The 20563-nt window shown below is 34.0% G+C and overlaps 4 protein-coding genes across 5 annotated transcripts; 2 read left to right on the top strand and 2 right to left on the bottom strand.

Annotated features, from left to right (window-relative positions):
• Positions 1-3200: 3200 nt before the first annotated feature.
• On the top strand, positions 3201-6798 carry LOC133324653 (importin-13). Its single transcript, XM_061533486.1, has 11 exons — positions 3201-3356; positions 3424-3591; positions 3652-3801; positions 3865-4043; positions 4106-4793; positions 4865-5464; positions 5524-5730; positions 5819-5956; positions 6020-6112; positions 6184-6650; positions 6714-6798. Exons 1-11 carry the CDS (start codon positions 3201-3203, stop codon positions 6796-6798), a joined length of 2931 nt encoding a protein of 976 aa, XP_061389470.1.
• Positions 6799-9089: 2291 nt separating this feature from the next.
• LOC133324652 (zinc finger protein 569-like) lies at positions 9090-11275 on the top strand. The gene is made up of 3 exons (XM_061533485.1): positions 9090-10100; positions 10162-10342; positions 10554-11275. Exons 1-3 carry the CDS (start codon positions 9090-9092, stop codon positions 11273-11275), a joined length of 1914 nt encoding a protein of 637 aa, XP_061389469.1.
• Positions 11276-11809: 534 nt separating this feature from the next.
• LOC133324643 (uncharacterized) lies at positions 11810-12990 on the bottom strand. Its single transcript, XM_061533477.1, has 2 exons — positions 12468-12990; positions 11810-12405 (listed from the first exon to the last, which is right to left on the bottom strand). The coding sequence occupies exons 1-2, from the start codon at positions 12973-12975 to the stop codon at positions 11813-11815; spliced, it is 1101 nt and encodes a 366-aa protein (XP_061389461.1). The 5' UTR covers positions 12976-12990; the 3' UTR covers positions 11810-11812.
• Positions 12991-17328: 4338 nt separating this feature from the next.
• Positions 17329-20338, bottom strand: LOC133324660 (tropomyosin-2). 2 transcript variants are annotated; one of them, XM_061533503.1, is made up of 4 exons: positions 19886-20338; positions 19598-19817; positions 19357-19534; positions 17329-17615 (listed from the first exon to the last, which is right to left on the bottom strand). In XM_061533503.1, exons 1-4 carry the CDS (start codon positions 20257-20259, stop codon positions 17533-17535), a joined length of 855 nt encoding a protein of 284 aa, XP_061389487.1. In that variant the 5' UTR covers positions 20260-20338; the 3' UTR covers positions 17329-17532. The 2 variants fall into 2 exon arrangements, with proteins under 2 accessions (XP_061389487.1, XP_061389488.1); XM_061533504.1 differs by lacking the exon at positions 17329-17615 and adding an exon at positions 19047-19149.
• Positions 20339-20563: the final 225 nt, after the last annotated feature.

Here is a 20563-nt window from a genome sequence, read left to right as displayed (position 1 = left end):
ATATCAGCGATGAAAAAACGCGTCCCTTACACTAGGGATAAGTAAATCGACTTTTGACTTATCGATTAATGGACTTTCTGTATTAAAAAGTCGAAGTTGACTTTTCCAGATCGACTTTCGATTTTCTTCATTAATACTTTGTTTATTGCATAATGAATAATTTAATAACTTTTTTCGTCTGATCACAACAACTCATATAAAAAATAAAATTTTTAATCGATTTTGCATTTGTCGGTAAACGGCGAAAACGGATTTTATTTTATTTTTTATTTTACATTGCCCAGTCTTTCGACCTTAGGGCTGTAAGCTACATTTCACAATTAAATATAAATTTTATCATATTAAGCGTCTTAAATGTAAAAAAGAGGGATATTGGAATACTAAAGAATATTATACCGATCAAATTACAAAAAAAGGTTTTGATTATTACTCATGGTATAATAATAGAAGGTAACAGCAAGTGTTGTTGTACAAAAAACGATACAACAACCACATGGAAATTTGTTGTTGTAAGTTCTACTAGTGTCAACTCATTTGACAGAAAAATGTAAACAAACAAACAAATTATCATCAAATTATTTTTATTTTGAAAATAAAATATTTTCGAATCCTCAAAATAAAAATTGAAAAACTTGAATGAAAATCTATCAAATTTTTATTTCTATCGCTTCCACATCTTTCCTATAATTGAGCCATTGCCATATATATGTGTAACACATATGAAAAGGCTGGGAATAGCGAGTTATTCCTTGAAGAAAGATTTGCTTCCTCAAACTTTCCCAGCAGGCAGATTGAGTAAATGGAATACGGGAGTACATTTAATAAAGAACAATTACAAATTGTATGCGTTCCCAATTTTCCTGTTGGGTGATTTTTATAAACATAATTTGTCATACCATGAGTAATAATCATGGTACAATTATAAAAGGTAACAGCAAATCCCAGCTGATTTGATTCCAACGTAATACTAGTGTCAATATGAATATGACAAATTATGTTTTTAAAAATCACCCAAGAGGAAAATTGGGAACGAAATTGTTCTTTATTAAATGTGCTCCCGTATTAAATTTACTCAATCTGCCTACTGGGAAAGTTTGAGGAAGCAAATCTTTCTTCATGGAATAACTCGCAATTCCCTGCATTTTCATAGGTGTTACACATATAAGTGACAATGGCTTAATTATAGGAAAGACGTGGAAGCGATAGAAATATAAATTAGATAGATTTTCATTCATGTTTTTCAAATTTTATTTTTAGGATTCGAAAATATTTCATTTTCAAAATAAAATAATTTGTTGATAATTTGTTTGTTTGTTTACATTTTTCTGTCAAAAGACGTTGACACTAATATAACTTACAACAACAAATTTCCATGTGGTTGTTGTATTGTTTGTTGTACAACAACACTTGCTGTTACCTTCTATTATTATACCATGATTATTACTATAGGTTATGATTAAAAAATTTGATTAATTGGATTATGACTACTCCAGTAGGAATGGAATGGTTGTTAATCCACACCAAAAGAAATTATTATATATAAAAATGAGTTGTATTTTTATCTAAATAAATTGTATCACAAATATAAAAAAATAAACATACATACATATGCCATGTTCGGGAATTCGAACAACGTAGTTCGCTCTCAGAATTACGTACATGAATTAACCCGTTCATACAACACTATTCTTAATTCATGTCATCAGAGTTTTTTATTTCAAACTTTTTGTTTCTTGTTTTACACCAAAATTCTAACATATTTGCATGAATCACATATGGATCTAAATAGAAAAATTAATTCTCTTTCTCCTGACTATAGTATGGACCCATATCTATATACTTTTAATTCATCATTTCCATTTTTTCTGAAAATATTGTTGTTTTCATCCATTTTTATATTTTCTAAATTCAAATGTCACAGATAAAAATTTGGAGAATTTTTTGTTTGAGTTTCCCCAAATTTGTTTCTTGTTTTGTACGCTAATTAGAACCAAAAGGAAAGAAATTCATATTGCATTATGTAGATAACAAAATGTACATCCTGCTGCATATATAAAAACTAGACAATTTTTTACTTTTCATTCATCATTTTCAATTTTACTAAAAAAGTTTGAAAATTTTATAAATATTTTCAAGCTGTCAATATTAATTTATTTTCGATAAATGCTCTCAATTGTTAGGGATGGGACAAATTTCTTGGTTATTCAGAGAGTGATTCGAATTGAACTACGTACAAAAATCGGTGTTCGCTCAGAACATTTTGTATGGGGAACTAAGTAATTACTTCATAATTAAGGGTCGAACAACGAATGAGAGAGCAGAGTTTTTTACAAACTTTTTGTTTTTTGTTTTACTGTAACATATTTTAGTGAATTACATGTACATGGCAATACATACCACAAGGAAACATTTTTATATTTTCTCAATTCAAATGATAACACAAACGCTTATCAAAATTTACATCCTGTTATATAAAAACCTTTTTTACTTTTCATTCATGCGGTTGAAAATTTCATAAATATTTTCAAACTGTATTTTCGATAACATATAACGAGAGTGATTCTAAGGATTTTGGCTCATAATTAAGGGTCGCGAGCATTCTGCTTATCCCTTTAAAAATTAGAAGATTTTTGCAGTACGAGAAGAAGCCAATTATAAAACATTATAATAAAGATGTTAAATATGTTTGGGGTATTTTTATTTACCTGTTCACACATAAAGTGGATTATATTTGACGTATACGGTAGTATATTCCATAGCTTATGCGTGAACAGGTTTTTGGGGACGTATAAGCTATGGAATTGGCATTTAAAAATGTGTGGATTTAGCAGTCTAAACGTTATTTTATAAATCGTTTTGTTTTTGCAAAATACATTTGACATATCACATATACTAAAAATCTGCATTGTGGGAAAACTTACGTTTTGTGTACGAATATGAAAGAACATAAAAAATATCGGCGTCCGTATGTTAAGAACCCTTGTGTAAAGAAGGCTTTATTTAAATTACAGGGTGACATATAATCGTCACATTTAGTAGTTTGTTCCGGAACGACAGAGCTATCGCTACTCCATCACTTCATAGTTGGATCCATTTTATATCTTAGTTATATTATCGTTTTTTATTCAATTATACCGTATATTTTGCTCTTGGAAACAATTTAGAATATTATAGGCAACTAAAAATAATAGTGTTAAGTAATGGAGGTGATTGATATAGCCCGACTGGAAGAGGCTGTAGTCGTGTTTTATCGTTCTACATCTCAGGAGCAGGCACATTTGCATGAATGGCTAACAAATGTTCAGACCAGCAAAATGGCCTGGCAGTTTTCGTGGCAGCTGATGCAGCTGGGAAAGGTACGTCGACCAGTTTCCACGCTTTCTATATATGTATATCCTGTTATTGATAAATGTTTCGTTTTAGAGTCAAGAGGTGCAATTTTTCGGAGCCATAACGTTGCACTCAAAACTAATGAAATTCTGGCATGAAGTTCCTCCCGAAAGTCGAGATGAGCTGAAGCAAAAGATTTTGGAAACAATTATACAATTCGCCGGTGGGCCAAAATTAGTACTCAATCGTTTGTGCATAGCGGTATTGTAACAATGATATTACATTTTTCCAATCGGTTTAGTAATTTGTTGTTGGTTTTAGTTAAGCGCCTATATTGTTCATATGTTGAGCGAATGGCCAAGTGCCATAGAGGACGTTATTAACACCTTTCAAAATCAGCAGATACCAAATGTATCGAATGAAACCCAATTGTGGATTTTATTGGAAGTACTGCAGGCAATACCGGAGGAGGTTAGTAATCTAATTCTATTAAAAAATACACGATGTTTATTTGTACCATTTGACTTTCTTCAGATGCAAGCAATATACAGTTCTGTAAAGAGGCCGGTGCTACGGGCCGAGGTAGCCAAGAGGACACCGCTTGTAATAGAAACCACTGAACGTTATCTACAAATGCAATTGGAAAGAGAATGGGACACAGAGTCTTTTAATAACATGACCAGAGCTGTGAAATGCGTTGGGACATGGGTTAAGTATGACTTATGTGGCCATCGACAAGCACTGCTGCTATTTTCATTAAAAACTTCCGTTTCAGAAATATTGGCTTCCCCATCGAAAACTGCGTCAATATGGTTGATATTATCCTTAAAATAGTAAATAAGTGCTATTGGCCATGTACACAGGATCCAGATGGTGACGGCTGTATGTCTGCAGACGAAAACGATTTGGCTGAAACTTGCTTAAAGACCCTCGTCAATATTATTATTCAACCGGATTGTCATGTCTACCCAAAGACAGCATTTATTCTCATTAAAATGTTTTTGGACTCGCTATGCAATATTACTAAGATGGAATGGAAGCCGGATAATAATAATGAGGACATAGTCTCCTACATATACACCTTGTTTGTGTCGGCCGTTGAAAGGCATTCTCAGCTTCTGCTGAGTGGTATTACAACCACAGATCCCGAGCTCTCGTCCTTATATACGCGGCTAGTGCATGAGATCCTGCAGTGCACAGACAAGCCGGGCATATATCCTGTAGAGGAATCGTGTAGCAGTATGGCCCTGGGCTTTTGGTATCTTTTACAAGACGAAGTGTTTGCAATGACGAATGCAGAGGAACGTCTTAAATGTTGGGAGTATATTAAACCCCTTTATGCCCACTTAACGCGCATTTTAGTAAGGAAATCCGAGCAGCCTGACGAGAATTCAATAGATAAATGGAGTTCAGACGATTTGGAAAGTTTTCGGTGCTATCGACAGGATATTTCGGACACATTTGTACGTATTTCGATTGTAGACTTTGAAACGTTAATATTTAATGGGTTTGAGTATTTTGTTGTTGTTTCCAGATGTATTGTTACGATGTCTTGCACGATCAGATTTTGGACATTTTGGCGGCTGTTTTGGACGAGACTATTGCTCAACTGCAGACAAATCCGAACCAGTGGACAAAATTGGAAGCATGTATCTATTCTTTCCAGTCAGTAGCCGAGCATTTCGACGGAGAAGAAACAAAACAGATTCCTAAATTCATGCGTGTGCTTAACGAAATCCCCTATGAGACTATGAACGAGAAACTACTCGGCACCGCTTTAGAAGCTGTAGGTTCCTATTGCCAGTGGTTACGTGGAAATCCAATGTGGATACCGTCTGCCATAGAACTTTTAGTACGTGGCCTAAATTCGTCCATGTCTGCACAGGCTACGTTGGGGCTCAAAGAGCTCTGTCGCGACTGTCAGTTGCAAATGAAACCCTACGCTGAGCCTTTGCTTAATGCATGCCAGTCGTCTTTGGCCTCGGGACAAATGAAGAATTCCGACAGTGTCAGGTTGATGTTCAGCATTGGGAAACTTATGAGTCTATTAACACCAGACAAAATTCCCAATTATTTGGATATGATTGTTAGTCCCTGCTTCGAAGAATTGTCTACCATATGCCAAAGTGGAGCTGTAAGGCGTATTTCCTTATCGTTGTGTTCACCTAATATATGATTATTAATTTATTATAGAAAACGCCACAAGCAAGAATTCGTACAATATTCCGTCTTAACATGGTGTCAACTCTGTTTTCGTCACTTAACACAGATATCGATGACGACGATCTGCCTATTGAAGATCTGCAAAATATGCAGCCAGTTTTAATTGTAATGCAAAAAACAATGCCAATTTTTAGGCAAATAGCTGAATTATGGGTAGAAGAATTGGATGTTCTGGAGGTAATGTATATTGGTTTTATATCCTAAATTGTAATGAAAAACAATTCTAGATTAATACACTACTGTTCAAATATCAATTATGTTTTAGACGGCTTGTGCGGCTCTCAAGCATGCTATTGTCAATTTAAAGAATAGCTTCAAACCAATGCTGCAAGATCTTTGTTACTTTATCGTCGCGATTTTCCAAACACGTTGTTGTGCACCGACATTGGAAATTTCCAAAACGGTAATTAAATAATCGCATACATACATTTTATATATGAAATAATGTATTATCTCTCTTCTATAGGCCATTGTCATATTCTATAGAGATGAAGATTGCAAAGCCCTGATGCAACAACTGATGATAGAATTCGTAATGCACAGTTTTAAATTGTTTGAGGTAATTTGTTGACACTGTAAACCAACCATTTATATATGTATGCATGGTATGCTATAACGATTCTATTGCAGGCCACACCCGAAAATGGATTCTCTAATATTGCCGAAACGATCGAGACTTTTTATGCTTGTCTAATGCAAATCATTAAGAAGATTCCACAATCTCTGGATGATAAATCGATTGCATATGATCGTCTTATATTTTATGCGCTCAAAGCAATGACGTTACCAGAAAATGGTCCTATAAGATTTTCAATACAATTTCTATCGCACTTCGTAATGCAGTCCCGCAACTATCCACAAATGACCCAAGCTGTACTTGCAGCCGGTGAGGAGATCTTACGCACCGCTACAGTTTGTGTAGCGTGTGTTACTCCTAGACAACAAGTAGAAAAGTTTGCGGACATTTTCCTGAGTATCAATAAGAAGTATCCAGCAGAAATGGCAGTTTGGTTGAAAAATATTATGCATGCCCCAAATTTCCCGACGCCTTTGGTCGATGATGCCGACAAAACTAAGTTTGTTACTCAAGTCATAAGGTAGGCAAACAAAACATTCCATATAGTTGATGTGTGTGTGATTACATGTTTCTATGATTGCAGGGAAAAAGTGAATAAAAGACTGTTGCATCAACATCTTACGGAATTTGCTATTAAAGCCAGAGGTCTTAGCGATAAATTTCAATAAAAGGGTTGTCATAATACGCTTGAAATGTGGATACCAACAATATTTTCATGATGTGTTTATTTAATTATTGTTGTCATTAGTGTAATTTTCGTATATATATGTACATAGAATTGACGAATATGTTTACATTACAGACAACGGTAAATCTTCAATGTTTAAAGGCACAGCGTTAAATAAACTTGTTGTATGACAGTTTTGCATCTTAGCATAAATTAGAATGTCCCTTCTGTTAAAACTGCTGCTTCAATCAGGGCGAAATTTCCTACAAATCCATATTTTCCTCTTGAGTAGCTACTCCACCCCAAAGGTATATAATACTTTTTCATTTTTTGATCATTCATCTATAGGAAAGTAGAGTGCAGATAATTAAGCATATGTAAACACAATTCGCTGTCATATTCATTTGTATTTTATTAGTAATTATATTGTGAAATTTTGGCTACTAAGTGACATGCTCATTTCTTTATAGATTTAAGAAATGTAAAAATTAATATTGAGTGCATGACGGAAATTTTAATCTATCTTTTTAATAATGTGATATGTATTTATGTGTACGTATAATATGAATATTAAATAAAACAATGCAAGATATTAATAATGACATATTTTAATTTAATACACTCAAATAAAATATTCTGTGTCAAACATTAGTTTTTATTATACTGAAATATACTAAAATTATTATGTATTAAATAGAATTGTTTGTAATAACAATATTTAATAATAATTGTTCTAATTAGTAACAGTGTAAGTAACAAATGAATATAGTTCATAAATGTTTAAGGTAAACCAAGCCAACTGTCGTTAAAACGTTTAAGTTCAAGCTATTTCCGTTCCTAGCAACAAATCAATAAATTTTGATTAAAATTTTTAATATATTGAGATTCTTATACGGAGCTTAAATCCCAGCAAGGTTAGGCCGATATGTTTTTAATAAAATAATTTTGTTTCTTCGGAACTTGAGGCACAAACACTTTACTTTTTATAGTACCATTTCTTTAGAATGAATCACCACCAAATTTTACACACTCGTTGTCAAAGTGTTGACCATTCGACATTTATCGCTTCGGATAATAGTACATTTCCGGATTAGAATATATTTAAAAAATATCAGCCTTATTCTGTGCTATGATTACACAAGCGAAAAAAATGTTCGCTTTCGCTTGCTCGCCTTATTCTGCATCCTTGTTCATACAGAATAAGGCGAGTCAGCAAAAAACGGAAGCTGCGGTTTCGAGTTTTCGAAAATTTGTTTAATAAAAAGATTTGTGTTGCCATATTGTAATTGAAGTTATGATGTGTGTAGCACCATTGTAATATAATTTTATAATTGGTCTGTTTCCTTTTCTTTGTGATATCGAAGAAAATAAGAAGATCTAGTAGATTCTTGCAGTACGGGAACAGAACAAATATTTTAATTATTAATTTTTCTAACAAACATTTTTTTAGTGTTTTTAAACTTTTTATCTATAGAATTGAGTTTACGAGATATTTTGCAAAATCATACTGGATGATGTCTATTTACTTTTCTCAGTATTATACAGAAGAAAATAGGAACGGCTTTCTCTCTGAAATGGAACTTAATGACTAAATGTTACTGGAAAAGTAACCAGACACAGCTACTATGGAGACATAAAAACATAGACATTTTTGACACTCAACTTGAGAAATAACAGCTGTTTTCCTTTCGGCTTAGGCGACCTTATTAAAAGACCTTGGCAACAATCGATTAATCGATTCTTCTACTAATGTTTTCGATTTTTGATTGCGTACAGGGACTGGCTATGTGTGTGCGGTTTGTTTATATTTATCAATATTATAGTGATAGACAACATAATTAAGAACTATTTTATTAATTTATTAAAAATACCTAACGGGAAAAAGTAAGTAAATGAATACACATATGACCGCTTTTCCAGTAACATTAACTCAGTAACCCATTTTCAGAAAGTAATCCAATCATTCTCGCAATGGATATTGACACCGGGAAGATCTGCCGATGTTGTCTAAGCTTAAATTCCAATCCCCTTCTATCCATGTACAAATCGGATGGTGCTGGCGGTTGTGTTGCAAACATGATAGCTTCTATAACCAACTTAAAGGTGAGTTCAATATTTATGTCCACACACCCAACTACTTAGATTGTCACTTTTGCATAGCTTCTACCGCACGACAAGATGCCAGAAAATGTCTGCTTGTCCTGTATTAGTGAAATTAATCGCTGTTATGTTTTTAAAATCAAATGTGAAAATTCCAATAAAACTTTGAGACAATTGCTCCCTGATGTGGCTATGGATGAGAAGTCGGTAAGGGATATTGATATTCAAACCGATGAAATATGTGTGAGGACTACTCAGAGTCAAACACAGTATGTCGCCAGTACTGTAACGAAGGAAGTCCAAACTGAAGTGTGTATCTCCAACGAAGAAACAAATGATGATGATATTGTACAAGAATTCTCATCGTGTGATGACAGCGTCATTAAAGTGTGTAAAAATATCATGAAACGACGAAATTCATCCAAATCGAACCGTTTGGAACAACATTACTCTTTGGTTTCAAGCGAAAACAGTGAAAATGGCGAATCGTATATTGTTGTTGAAACAGAGAGTATTAATAATGAGTCCTATGGATCGGAAGACAAGATGTTTGTGGTCCAAGATAAGCTTGATCTAAATATCAATGAGATGGTTGAAAAAAATGACGACACCTGCTTTGAGTATTACGAAGACATGGATCAGGATACACCACACTATATAGAAACAAAGTCTTACGACAACGATGAAAATGAATGCATAGATCATGATAACGATAATAATGATATAGAAGATGCCGATGCAACCAAAATCGACAACGACAATTTAAATGAACAGTACCCTGCTGAGCAAAGTGAATTGTGCTCGAAGAGATTGCGCTCTTCTGGAAAGCGAAAAGAGCAATACAAATGCTCCATGTGCATAATGACATTTGTAAGTTTGAAGGTGTTGAGAAGGCATATTGCAAATCGGCATTCTGGTGTTGGGATAGATGATGTTGTCGCCAACACATCCAGCGTTGTAGACCTACCAGAAAACGATGAAAATGCATGTGATTCAGATGCAGCTAAAGACGTCCAGGAAGAATTAACAGAAGAAAATGTTCCCAATCCACGTTTGTTGACCAGATCTCGACATTCAACCAAGGTGGATGAACAAAAATACTCCAGCTTCAAATTTTACTGTGAATATTGTCAAGCTGGATTCGCCCAAAGGAAGACATTAACATATCACATGAAGCAAAATTGTATGACAAGTAATTTTAAGGTATGTTCAGTAATGCTTAAAATGTGGAACGCAGTTGATGTATTGTATTGCTTTATTTTAGTGCAATCAATGCGATCGTATATTTATATCAAAGGAAAAATTAGATGAGCATAGTCTAACTCACAAGACTCATCCGTGTTTGGAATGCAAACAAGTGTGTGATAGTGTTGAGGAATTGAGTGAACATATGATTGAGGTACACAATCGGAATGCTCGAAATCAATGTCATGTCTGTAAGAAAGGTAAGTCCACCAATGTGATATTTCTAAATGTATCAACTTTTGGTAAACCTAGTCATTCAATATCATTAGGATGTATTTGAATGAGTCCAAATAATGAATTTTATTGGAGTTTTTTTTTCATTCATTGTAACCATTTTGCATTGATATGCCACAATGTTACAGTTATACGAACATTGAGATCGGAAGTGTGTTGATATATATTTACTTTCAGTATTTACGATGAAAGCATCTCTTATTGACCACTTACGCGTACACAGTGGCGATAAACCTTTTCTATGCACCATTTGCGGTAAACGTTTTACCCAAAATTCTAACTTGCGTCAGCACATCATGCGCCATCAGAACAAAAAAGATTATAAGTGTGATATGTGTCCCAATGCCTACGTCACTAAAGCCGAACTGTTTTCACACAAACGAACTCACACTGGAGAAACACCTTTTAAGTGTAATTTTTGTAATGCCAGTTTTACTTCTTCGTCTTCCCTGCAAAAACATGTACGAAAACACACCGGAGAGCGTCCATATTCATGCGACATTTGCCCCATGAGATTTACTGCTCTAAATATTCTCAAAAATCACCATAGAACGCATACAGGAGAACGTCCGTACAAATGTCTGTTTTGTGAAAAAAGTTTTACGCAAAAAGGAGATTGCTTATTACATCAACGAACACATGAATATGGCGAAATTAAATGTTTTTGTGGTTCAAAATTCTCCAAAATAACCAATTTAAGAATACATTTGAGAGTGAAGCATCCGAATATGAGCGACGAAGAGATTGCGACAATTAATAATTTATTGAAAACTAAGTATTCCAAAGAAGAAGGAGAAGACGATGGAACAAATATAACGTTGATGGAAGAATGTGAAGATGACGAAGAAGACCTGACATTGGAATCGTCACATACAGTTACTAGCAATGCTATTATGTAATTTATATACAACATTTTAAAAATAAAGTAATTGCTAAGCTGAAAGTTGTTTTTTGTTTTTCGTTGATATCTCTCCTTCCTTGCAAGTAAAACTGAATCTCTCCTAGATATATAAAGTATTTGCCTTTTTATTTCATTCTTTTATTTTTGTTGATAATTCATTGAAATTATTTCAAAATTAATCGAAAAATTAAATTTATGTTATATAAACCATATTATTATTTTTATATATAAAAGAATAACATAGTAATTGGGAGGCATTATATCTGTATTGCAGTTTGTGAAAAGGGTATTTTGGAATCACTCATTTTTTTGGTATAAAATTACATATAGAAATCTAAATTGATGATTTTTATATGTAAACCATGCTACCCATTTCATATTCTGTATATCTCACCCCACATTTTATTCATATGAAATGTGTTAAGATATTTGTTGTATATTTTAGTATATTTGAGATATAAATATTATTGTATTGTATAAAAATATATAGACTAACATATATACATTTTTTAAATATATAAATTGTATAAATAGATTAATCCAACAACTTCAAATCCCTAGCAATTTTTTTCAACTTATTATCTAATGTTTTGTCTTCGTGCTCACAAATATAACTCTGCCTCGTTGTGCACTCCTGTCCGTGATAGTTATATGCGTGCTTTGCACTGTTATAGGCCAATCTTAGACATCTACCTTGTCCGGGAATCTCAAGTGTATTGTTCAAAATTGACTCAGTTTTGTTGTCGTTTCCTTCTTGATCCTTCTCGCCGTCAACGTCAATGGTATTCGATTCTGTTTCGCTGTCCTTTGTGGCGGAGCCTTCTTTGTGTGACATCGCTATGGATGTCAAATTCATATTTGGATTAACTGGCTTCGCAGAATTTGACCAAATCCAAATTAAACCGGGATTGAGACCACCCAACCAATAGTCGCGGCCGCGATGGTTGGGTTGATTCAATAAGTAAGCCATTATTTCTTCGTTTTCGGAAACCTTTTCGAATTCAGCCAAATGTGCGTTTAATGCTTTGCATGCTGAGTTTGCAGTTTTCCAATTCACTTGCTGGAAACTATTAATGTAGTAACAATTGTCACTGATTCGGGTGAAATTTGTTGGGCAAGGATCCCGAACTAAGAAAAAACAAAATATGAGAATATGCACAATTGAGATTTTAATTCAGCTCTTGTTTTACCTTCTTGTTGTTTGTTCCCGGCCATGAGATAATATATTAATTGTTCAGTTCTTCGTACTCTGCTCTCCAAATAGTCCACACGATATACTAGTTTTTCGATGGCACCCAACAGATATAAATCATTCTCAGAAACGGCTCTAAATGTCTGCGGTGGACCTCCACGAATATTGTGCTGTTGTAGGGGTAGTGGCCTGTGTTGTTGTTGCTGTTGTGATGTTGGAGCTGTGGGTGGCAATTGCATACTACCACTGGGTGCTGTACCGCCGAAAAGTTGTTGTAGAAATCCTGGTTGTTGTTGCTGTTGTATCATTTGGTTTGTCATAGGTCGGAATTGAGGATTTACCACTTGTAAAGGTGCTCGTTTATGAGGTTCCAGCTCGACGCCAGCCTCGCCTATACGTTTATTTATGAAAACATTAGGGGCAGGCCTTTTGTAGGCCGACGAATGATAATTGATAGGCGGTTGGGGATTTGGTGGATTGGGTCCCATGCCAGGATTAATCATCATTTGATATGGCGGTGTGTGTGGTGGACCTCCAAATCCATTCATTTCATTGAAAAATTGTAGATCTTTGGAATTTCTATATCTGGAATTTTGACTAGAGAATAAAAGAGTTTCATTATAAATGTGGGTAAATATGTCTTTATTTTCGCATTTAAAATTAAAATAGGATCAATTGTCATAAATGGCAAAAATATTAAAAAATGAGGAAATCTATTTACTAATTTGAAATTAATTTCGATCGATAGATAAGTTTTCTACAGATATGTGCATACTTTTAAACTAGTAATGTAAGTATAATTCTGTTTTTCAAAATTTCGTCAACATATTAATTTTGAAAAACAGAACTATACTGCAATATTTAATTATATCTACGTTCTCTTAACAATTTGTGCATTTCACGTTTTTATTCGCGTTTTTATAACGTTGAAACCTTTTATGATTTTCACAATTAAGAGCATGTCATTTTGTGGAGTCCTAAGGCTTGTGTTTAATTATTTGCTTAAAATGACTTAAAATTTTTTTCAAAAAATTCTCATACATAACAAAATTAAATTGGGTTTGTGAGTGAGTTTTATAATTAAGATGTTATCTAATCTCATGTAAAAACTAATCAAAATGTGATACATAAAGAAACTTATTACTTATTACATACATACGTATGTAATAAGTTGCTTTATTCATTTGATATTTGTTTATAATTTAATTAAATGAGGATAAAATCGCAAAAAACGAATGAATGTCAATATTTTTCCTTCAACCCAGAAAGATTTTACTCGTAATCGTTATAATGTTGAATTTCAATTACAACTGAATTTGGAAATATTTCAATTTTATTTTCTGCACACAAATGACTTATTGTTTTGACCGAAAAGGCGCATCGTAAGAGAAGAAATTCTATTTGTTTTGGGCCATTATTGTACCCTGGTATTTGTATTCCAAATATTCGTATGGGAATGAATGTAAAACAACATTTCAATAGTGATACCATAAGTTTTAATCCATATTTCATTTTAGATGTATATCTAACACGACTTGACTATATTCATTTTTGCAAGTATCATCGGCGGTTTTACAAGTTCCTTTTGTTTTTTATAGTTTATATATTTATACCGAATTCAACGTTCCTTTTTACTTGTTAACAATTCCGTCTTTTGGCTATACTCACCTAAAAACATAATCCTCTAAAACCTGGGACCATACCATATCAGACGAATCTTCGAGTAACAGCTCGCGTGCATTTATTGTGAACGCTGATTCATTGACGTATTTTGTAGTTGCCGATGCCGTTAGCGTTGACGAAATGTTTTCACCATTACCGTCATTTACATTATTGCATAATACCGAATTGGTTAAACTGGTAAACAATATCGCACAACCGCACCATAGCGCACAAATGTAAGTCGAACTATTGTTGTTGTACAGACAGAGGCGGCGTGTGCGACTTATATACGACGACGATAACATAGTCGGCTGGGTTCGTTTTAAGAATCTCTTAATTGTATTTTACTTTCGTTTTCATTCAATGTGTTGTCTTTCTGGCTCGTTATACTCTCTTTTTTGGGTGATTTCAATTTTTTAAAACAAATAATTATTTGATTACAACAACAGATTATTTTCTTATAATTCACTTGGCATTGTTTCGATTTCTATTATTTTTTTAAAAAAAAATAATACGTTTTTATTTTCCTTCGAGTTGAATTTGGTTTTATGCGTCTCCAGTTCGGTAAGGTGTCTGTTGCTCTCCGCGGTTCGTAATAAACTGCTGCACGCAGGCGCATTTGGACATCAAGTGAGTGCTGGTTTTGTCTAGCTGTTTTGTTGTAACATTCATAATATTTTGTGTGTATGTAGTCAAGCTCGTGTTTGTTTTGATGCGAAAATGTAACTTTCTCCGACGCGTCGGATGCTTTATTCCCATTGGTTTTGTTGACTTGTCGTCTCTTAATCTGTGTAGATGGGCATGTTATTGTTGGCGTGTAAAGGGGCGTATGGCGAAAAATGACCTTCAGGAAATCATCAAGGCACCTTTCTTAGCGTATATTGTTATACATTTTTTAATGTCAAACCGAATATGTCTTTTTTATAAAAATATAATTATGCTATAACTCCAATCATATACATACATATTTATATTTCATCGTTTAGAAATATTGCAGATTCAGATTTAAGGTCAAAAAACACTCTTCACAATTATCGCATTTTAAGATATTTTAATACTTAACGAATGTAAGTGTTTGTTTTATTGGGCTTTCAACACGCCTACACTAACACACTAACACTTGATGTACGCATTAGCGAAGGCCAGTTTGAGGCTTCATGGAATTTTGTGACGCACCGGACATTCCCATTGAAACAAGAAAAAACACATAAATGGATGGGATTTCTTTATTTTAACACATTGGTAGTGTAAAATATTCAAACTATGTATAATTTTTAATATGTTAATGATGTTAAAATGGTTAGTTTTATTTAAAGACTGAAGGAATTCCCCACTTAAAATGTCTATAGTTTTGATCAGTTTTATATTCTAAATACAGTCGAATTCGGATAAGCGAATGCCATTTTACAGAATAAATCATTTAACAGAAACAAATACATACTTATAAACGAATAATTCCGATGAATTTCTTGTTTAAAAGAGAGACATTTTGTTAGCAATAACACAATTATGCATGAAACGAGCGTATTTTGCAACGGCTTCATCAAATCTTTATCGTAAAATTATGTTGCACAAGTTTTACATACTTTGATATTGAGAATTTCGTTTAAGAGCAACGAGTTTGCCTATCCGAAGTTTTTTAATCGAAAATTGCGCATTAATAAATTCGACTTATTGTATAAAGAAATATAGCTACTTTATTTAACTTATGGACGATTATAAATGTGGTGTATTATTATAGTAAATTTAATCGTTCGGTTAAAACTGGTACATAAAACGTCTTTATTATATATTCATTTTTTTATTATATATTTATTTCTCCTTCTATCTTGAAAATAAAAATATTTCTTATTCGATTTGACAATAGTCGCAAACAACGATAGAAATGTTTTTCGCTATGAACTTTAGAGGTAGGGGAGAGGGGGCAGCCTTGAACTTCATTTTTTATATTTATATATTATATTTTTAGCTTTTAGTTCGTAGTCTTCATGAACTCCTTTCCCCAACTGCTAAAAAATCATCACCTCATAAAAAAATACGTTGCGAATTTGTTTTTTTTAATTCTCTCCAAGGACTTTCGTCGCAGTGTTATCAGAGTTATATGAAGGACTTTCTCCTCAAATGTTCCCAGAAAGGAATTGATGTAAATTCCAAACACGACATGCTTGGTGGAATATTTCATTTGATTTGTGTGATATTATTACTCATACGCCATAATGTCCGTGCGCACTATAGGATGATAAATGAGTTGTTTATTTTAAAAATGGTTCAAGTCCAATTTGAATTTTGTTACGCATCCAGCATTTCTAGTAAATTTTACAAAACATATAACGTTTTATTTCCTAACACGATGAAGGGCACAAAGCCTCAAACTAAATTAATATCACTTAACAATATTTTTGAGACAAATCAAACACAAACCCTTTCATATCTCAATCTAAAAAAAAATGGACTTACACCACTTTCAAAATAAACGACTCAAGCAATCAATGTTATACCAATTAATTTTCAGCACATAATATTGAATTAAAAAATGTAAAGTGATGTTCCATTGATTCCTCACTCGCTACTTACTTCCTAGTCCAAAAAATAAACACACACACACACTTTTTTCTCAGCATGAGAAAGAGATTGACATTAATTGTATTTAACTCAGCTATGCCAAGTGTTCTACACATAGTATAGCTGTTATGATACAAAGTCTGTCATTACTGTTTGTTAATTTTTCTAATGAGCTTGTTGAGGCTCTGCAGACCATACCGCTTTGTTGACCATTATGTTCTGCATATGCTTATCATTAACTTAAAAATGACAGGTGTACTGCATGTTGTATCCTCGGCATATCTGAGTTAGGCATAGCAAAAAAAAAAATCTTATAGCCGTGAATTTATGATATTGAAACACATTTTCATATGTCCTATGAATTGCATATCGTGAATTTATCAAATATAATATCTTTTGCATTTTAAAACATTATTTTCTTTTTTTTTGATTTTGTTTGTTAAAAAAATAAAATAAAAATAATTAAAAAGTTGTTTGTTTATTAATTTTTATATATAAATAAAGATTTTTTCCAAAAACATAAAAGTTTATTATCGATATTTGGCTTTTGCTTTCATTTAACAAATAGATATGTTTGTTTGTATGTTTATATGCAGGTAGTAATGTTCTAAGCACAACGTCTGACGGGCTGCCTTCTATCCAGACGATGACTCCTTGAATAGAAAGTAGCGAGGAGAGTTGATTGCGTGTGTGGGTGTGTAATGTGTGTGCGCGCTCATGTCTACACGGCGTTATCTTAATGATGATGTTGTTAGGATTCGGTTCTTTTTTTATAATTTTATTATTATTTTTTTTTTACAAGATGGAAAACATATTACAGAGAGACCAACAAATTTCGTTTAATAACCGGCCAATTCGGCGAATGTGGAGTCCATTTCATCGGCCAAAGACTTGTATCTGTCCTTGTTGATGCCCAATTCATCTAAAATTTTAAAAGGAGAACATTTCGAAATTAGTAACGGTGAAAAGCAGAGATACATAACAGTTATCAAAACAATCAATATTCAACAACAGGTGAGACAAGAAAACTTAAACTTAAACAACACGCACACACACACATACAAGGTGCAAATGTGCCTGTAGTAGTGCAGTTAGATAGTCGAAAAGATGAGAGGCTGTCTCCTCAGTGTAACGGTGCGAATCAACACAACACTTATCGATCACATACACTTGACGAAATGTCTTTCACAAAAGAGATGTACTGGGTGGAAAATGCAATAGACTCAGAGAAGGGTGGGGATGGACGATGAGCGAGTGACTGACTGAGTTACACACTCCTCGCAAAAGGGTTGGAGCATTTTCATAGCATATTATGTTTGTTGGTTTGAATGTTGTGTTTGTGCAATCGTGAGAGGGACATCGGGAACGATGGAAATGCTATGAAGGATAATACATGCGCTACTGTTGCGGATGTTGTTCTTGGGAGCAGGGTTTCATGTGGCCACACAGCGTTTCACATATCAATTGTTGCGATAGATTTTTTTAATCGTGTGCTCGGACGGAGAACGACGGGTGATTAACGAAAAGTCATGACTGGAAAACGCACAAAAATCAACACCAACAGTCGTGTTGCTGTGCACGACGAAAGCGTGCACATTGTGTCTAACGGTGTGGTACTGTGTGTTCGTGTCTCGGTGGGAGTCTGTGCCAGTCTGGGTGCAAAGTAAAGTTGTTTGTCTATGGAGCTTGGAGTCAGTCAAGTTCACATGCCACACAAAAACATAATACAAAATCGAACTCAACAAATTATAAATAGGCTTACAAAACATATTCAAAATTCGAATGTCGAATTTAATCACCTCATTCGGTTGCTGACTTAGCTATGGTTTTTGTTTTTATTGTTTATTTTTACAAGAAACGTAGGCAGGTCGAGATATTCTTATAGTAAACGCTGTTTGTCATTTTTACAGTGTATTTTGTGTATGCTGGTGTTGGTATTGGTGTGTATGTGTGAGTTCTCTGTTCAGTACTGTACATAAAATACACTCGCAGAAAAATGGGTGTTGTTAAAAAGCAAAAAAAAAATTTTGTAGACGAACTGAGTTCGTAAGATGGCGGTGTTTTGGGAGGACCAAAGGGGTATTGTACAGGTATATGTAGGGATCTGAAGTGTTTCAAAGAGCTGGGAGAGAGATGTTTGTAATCTCACTTCGAATCCCAAGAAAAAAGATACGACGACAGTGAGAATAACTTTTTACAAAATTAAAAAGAAAGAGTGTTCCCACAAAATCGCTGCTTGAGCTGTTAAAGGGGGCAATAGGGGGTTGGTTGGTTGGTTCGAATGAAGAATTCTATTGGAACTTTTTGTTAAGTGTATGCATGTGTTGTGTGTGATCATGTAAGTGTATGTTCAGTGTGAATAATTGTATTATTTTAATATCCAGTAAGTTCGGCGAAGGTGGAGTCCAAATCATCGCAGATTGCTTTGTATTTTTCTTTTTCTTGGAAGAGACGGTCTGTAAGAAGCATTATTGTTGTTGTTTTAATATTATTAAGAAGCATAGCATTTAAAATACATAAATATTTACAAAATAGAATATCATCAACTATATATAGGTTAGTGAACATTTGTAAGCGTTCAGTTTTTTTCTTCAGCTTCTTCTTCTTAATTTTTCTTTTGATACACATTTGGTTATGGTGGCAAGATATTGACACAAACATACCTTCTAGCCTGTCGACTTCCTTCTGGAGACGCTTGACGTGCTTCTCAGCGTGTTCGGCACGTTGTTCGGCTTCCTTCAATTTGACGGTCAAAGTCTTCATTTCACGCTTGAACTCCTCAACACGTTGGTTGGCCTTTTCTTCGGATACTTCCAAAGATTTCAAAGAGTTACCGACAACCTAGTTGTAGTAAAGTAGAGAGCCATGGACTTGGGCGGGGAGTTTGTATTTCGATTGGCTTACCTTCAATTCTTCTTCAAGTTCCATGATCTTGGCTTCACCGGAACGGACACGATCTTCAGCGACTTCCAATTCGTCTTCAACGAAGGCCAACTTGCGCGATACTTCATCAGATTTGGTATCGGCATCTTCAGCCAACATACGGGCTTCCTTCAATTGGTTGGTCAATTGGTCCATACGTTGTTCGTCTTGTTGGGAACGGTTCTCCAATACTTGGCACATACTACAAGCGGACGGAAACATGGGCAATTACAATATGATCATTTGAGGTTAGGGATTAGCGAAACTCACCGGTTGTTTTCGTCAGCAGCTTGAGAAGCTTCCAACAATTTTTGTTGGGCGCTGGTTGAGCGTTCTTCAGATTTTTCCAAATCTTCTTCAATTTGTTGGACCTTGCGATTCAAGGTGGCTACCTCAGACTCGGTGGCGGTCAACAATTTTTCCTTCTCTTCCAATTCATGATTGGCCTTTTCCAATTGTTCCTTGGATGAAACCAAATCGGCTTCAACTTGGATCAATTTCTTTTCCAAATCGCGGACTTCTTCATTCAATTTGTCGGCACGAGCATTGGCATCTTTAGCTTGATTTTCACAGGTATCGGCCTTGTCAATGGCGTTATCCTTTTCAAGCTTCATAGCTTGCATCTTCTTCTTGATGGCATCCATGTTTGTGTTTTGTTTTGTATGCTACTACGGCAGGAAGGAGAAAAAGAGAAGATATACACTGTACGAAAAAAGAGAAAGAAAATATTTTTTGATTAATTTAAAATTACAGGTGATCATTGATGTAAATAAAATAAGTTGAATCTAGAATTGAATTAAGGTTTGTTTTTTTCCGGAAAGACATATTGGGGGTTTTTAATCGTTCAAATAAAGTCTATATACATATGCATATAGTTTTGCAATGGATAGAAACTAATAAATATCCTTGTCCGTTAATATAGTTAGCCTCAATTCGCCCTAAAAATAT

This window comes from Musca vetustissima, unplaced genomic scaffold (genome assembly GCF_032173495.1).
Source record: "Musca vetustissima isolate MV318-11 ecotype Yass unplaced genomic scaffold, APGP_CSIRO_Mvet_v1 utg19228, whole genome shotgun sequence".
Lineage (NCBI taxonomy): Eukaryota > Metazoa > Arthropoda > Insecta > Diptera > Muscidae > Musca > Musca vetustissima.
This window is presented reverse-complemented; position numbering and strand designations above follow the sequence as displayed.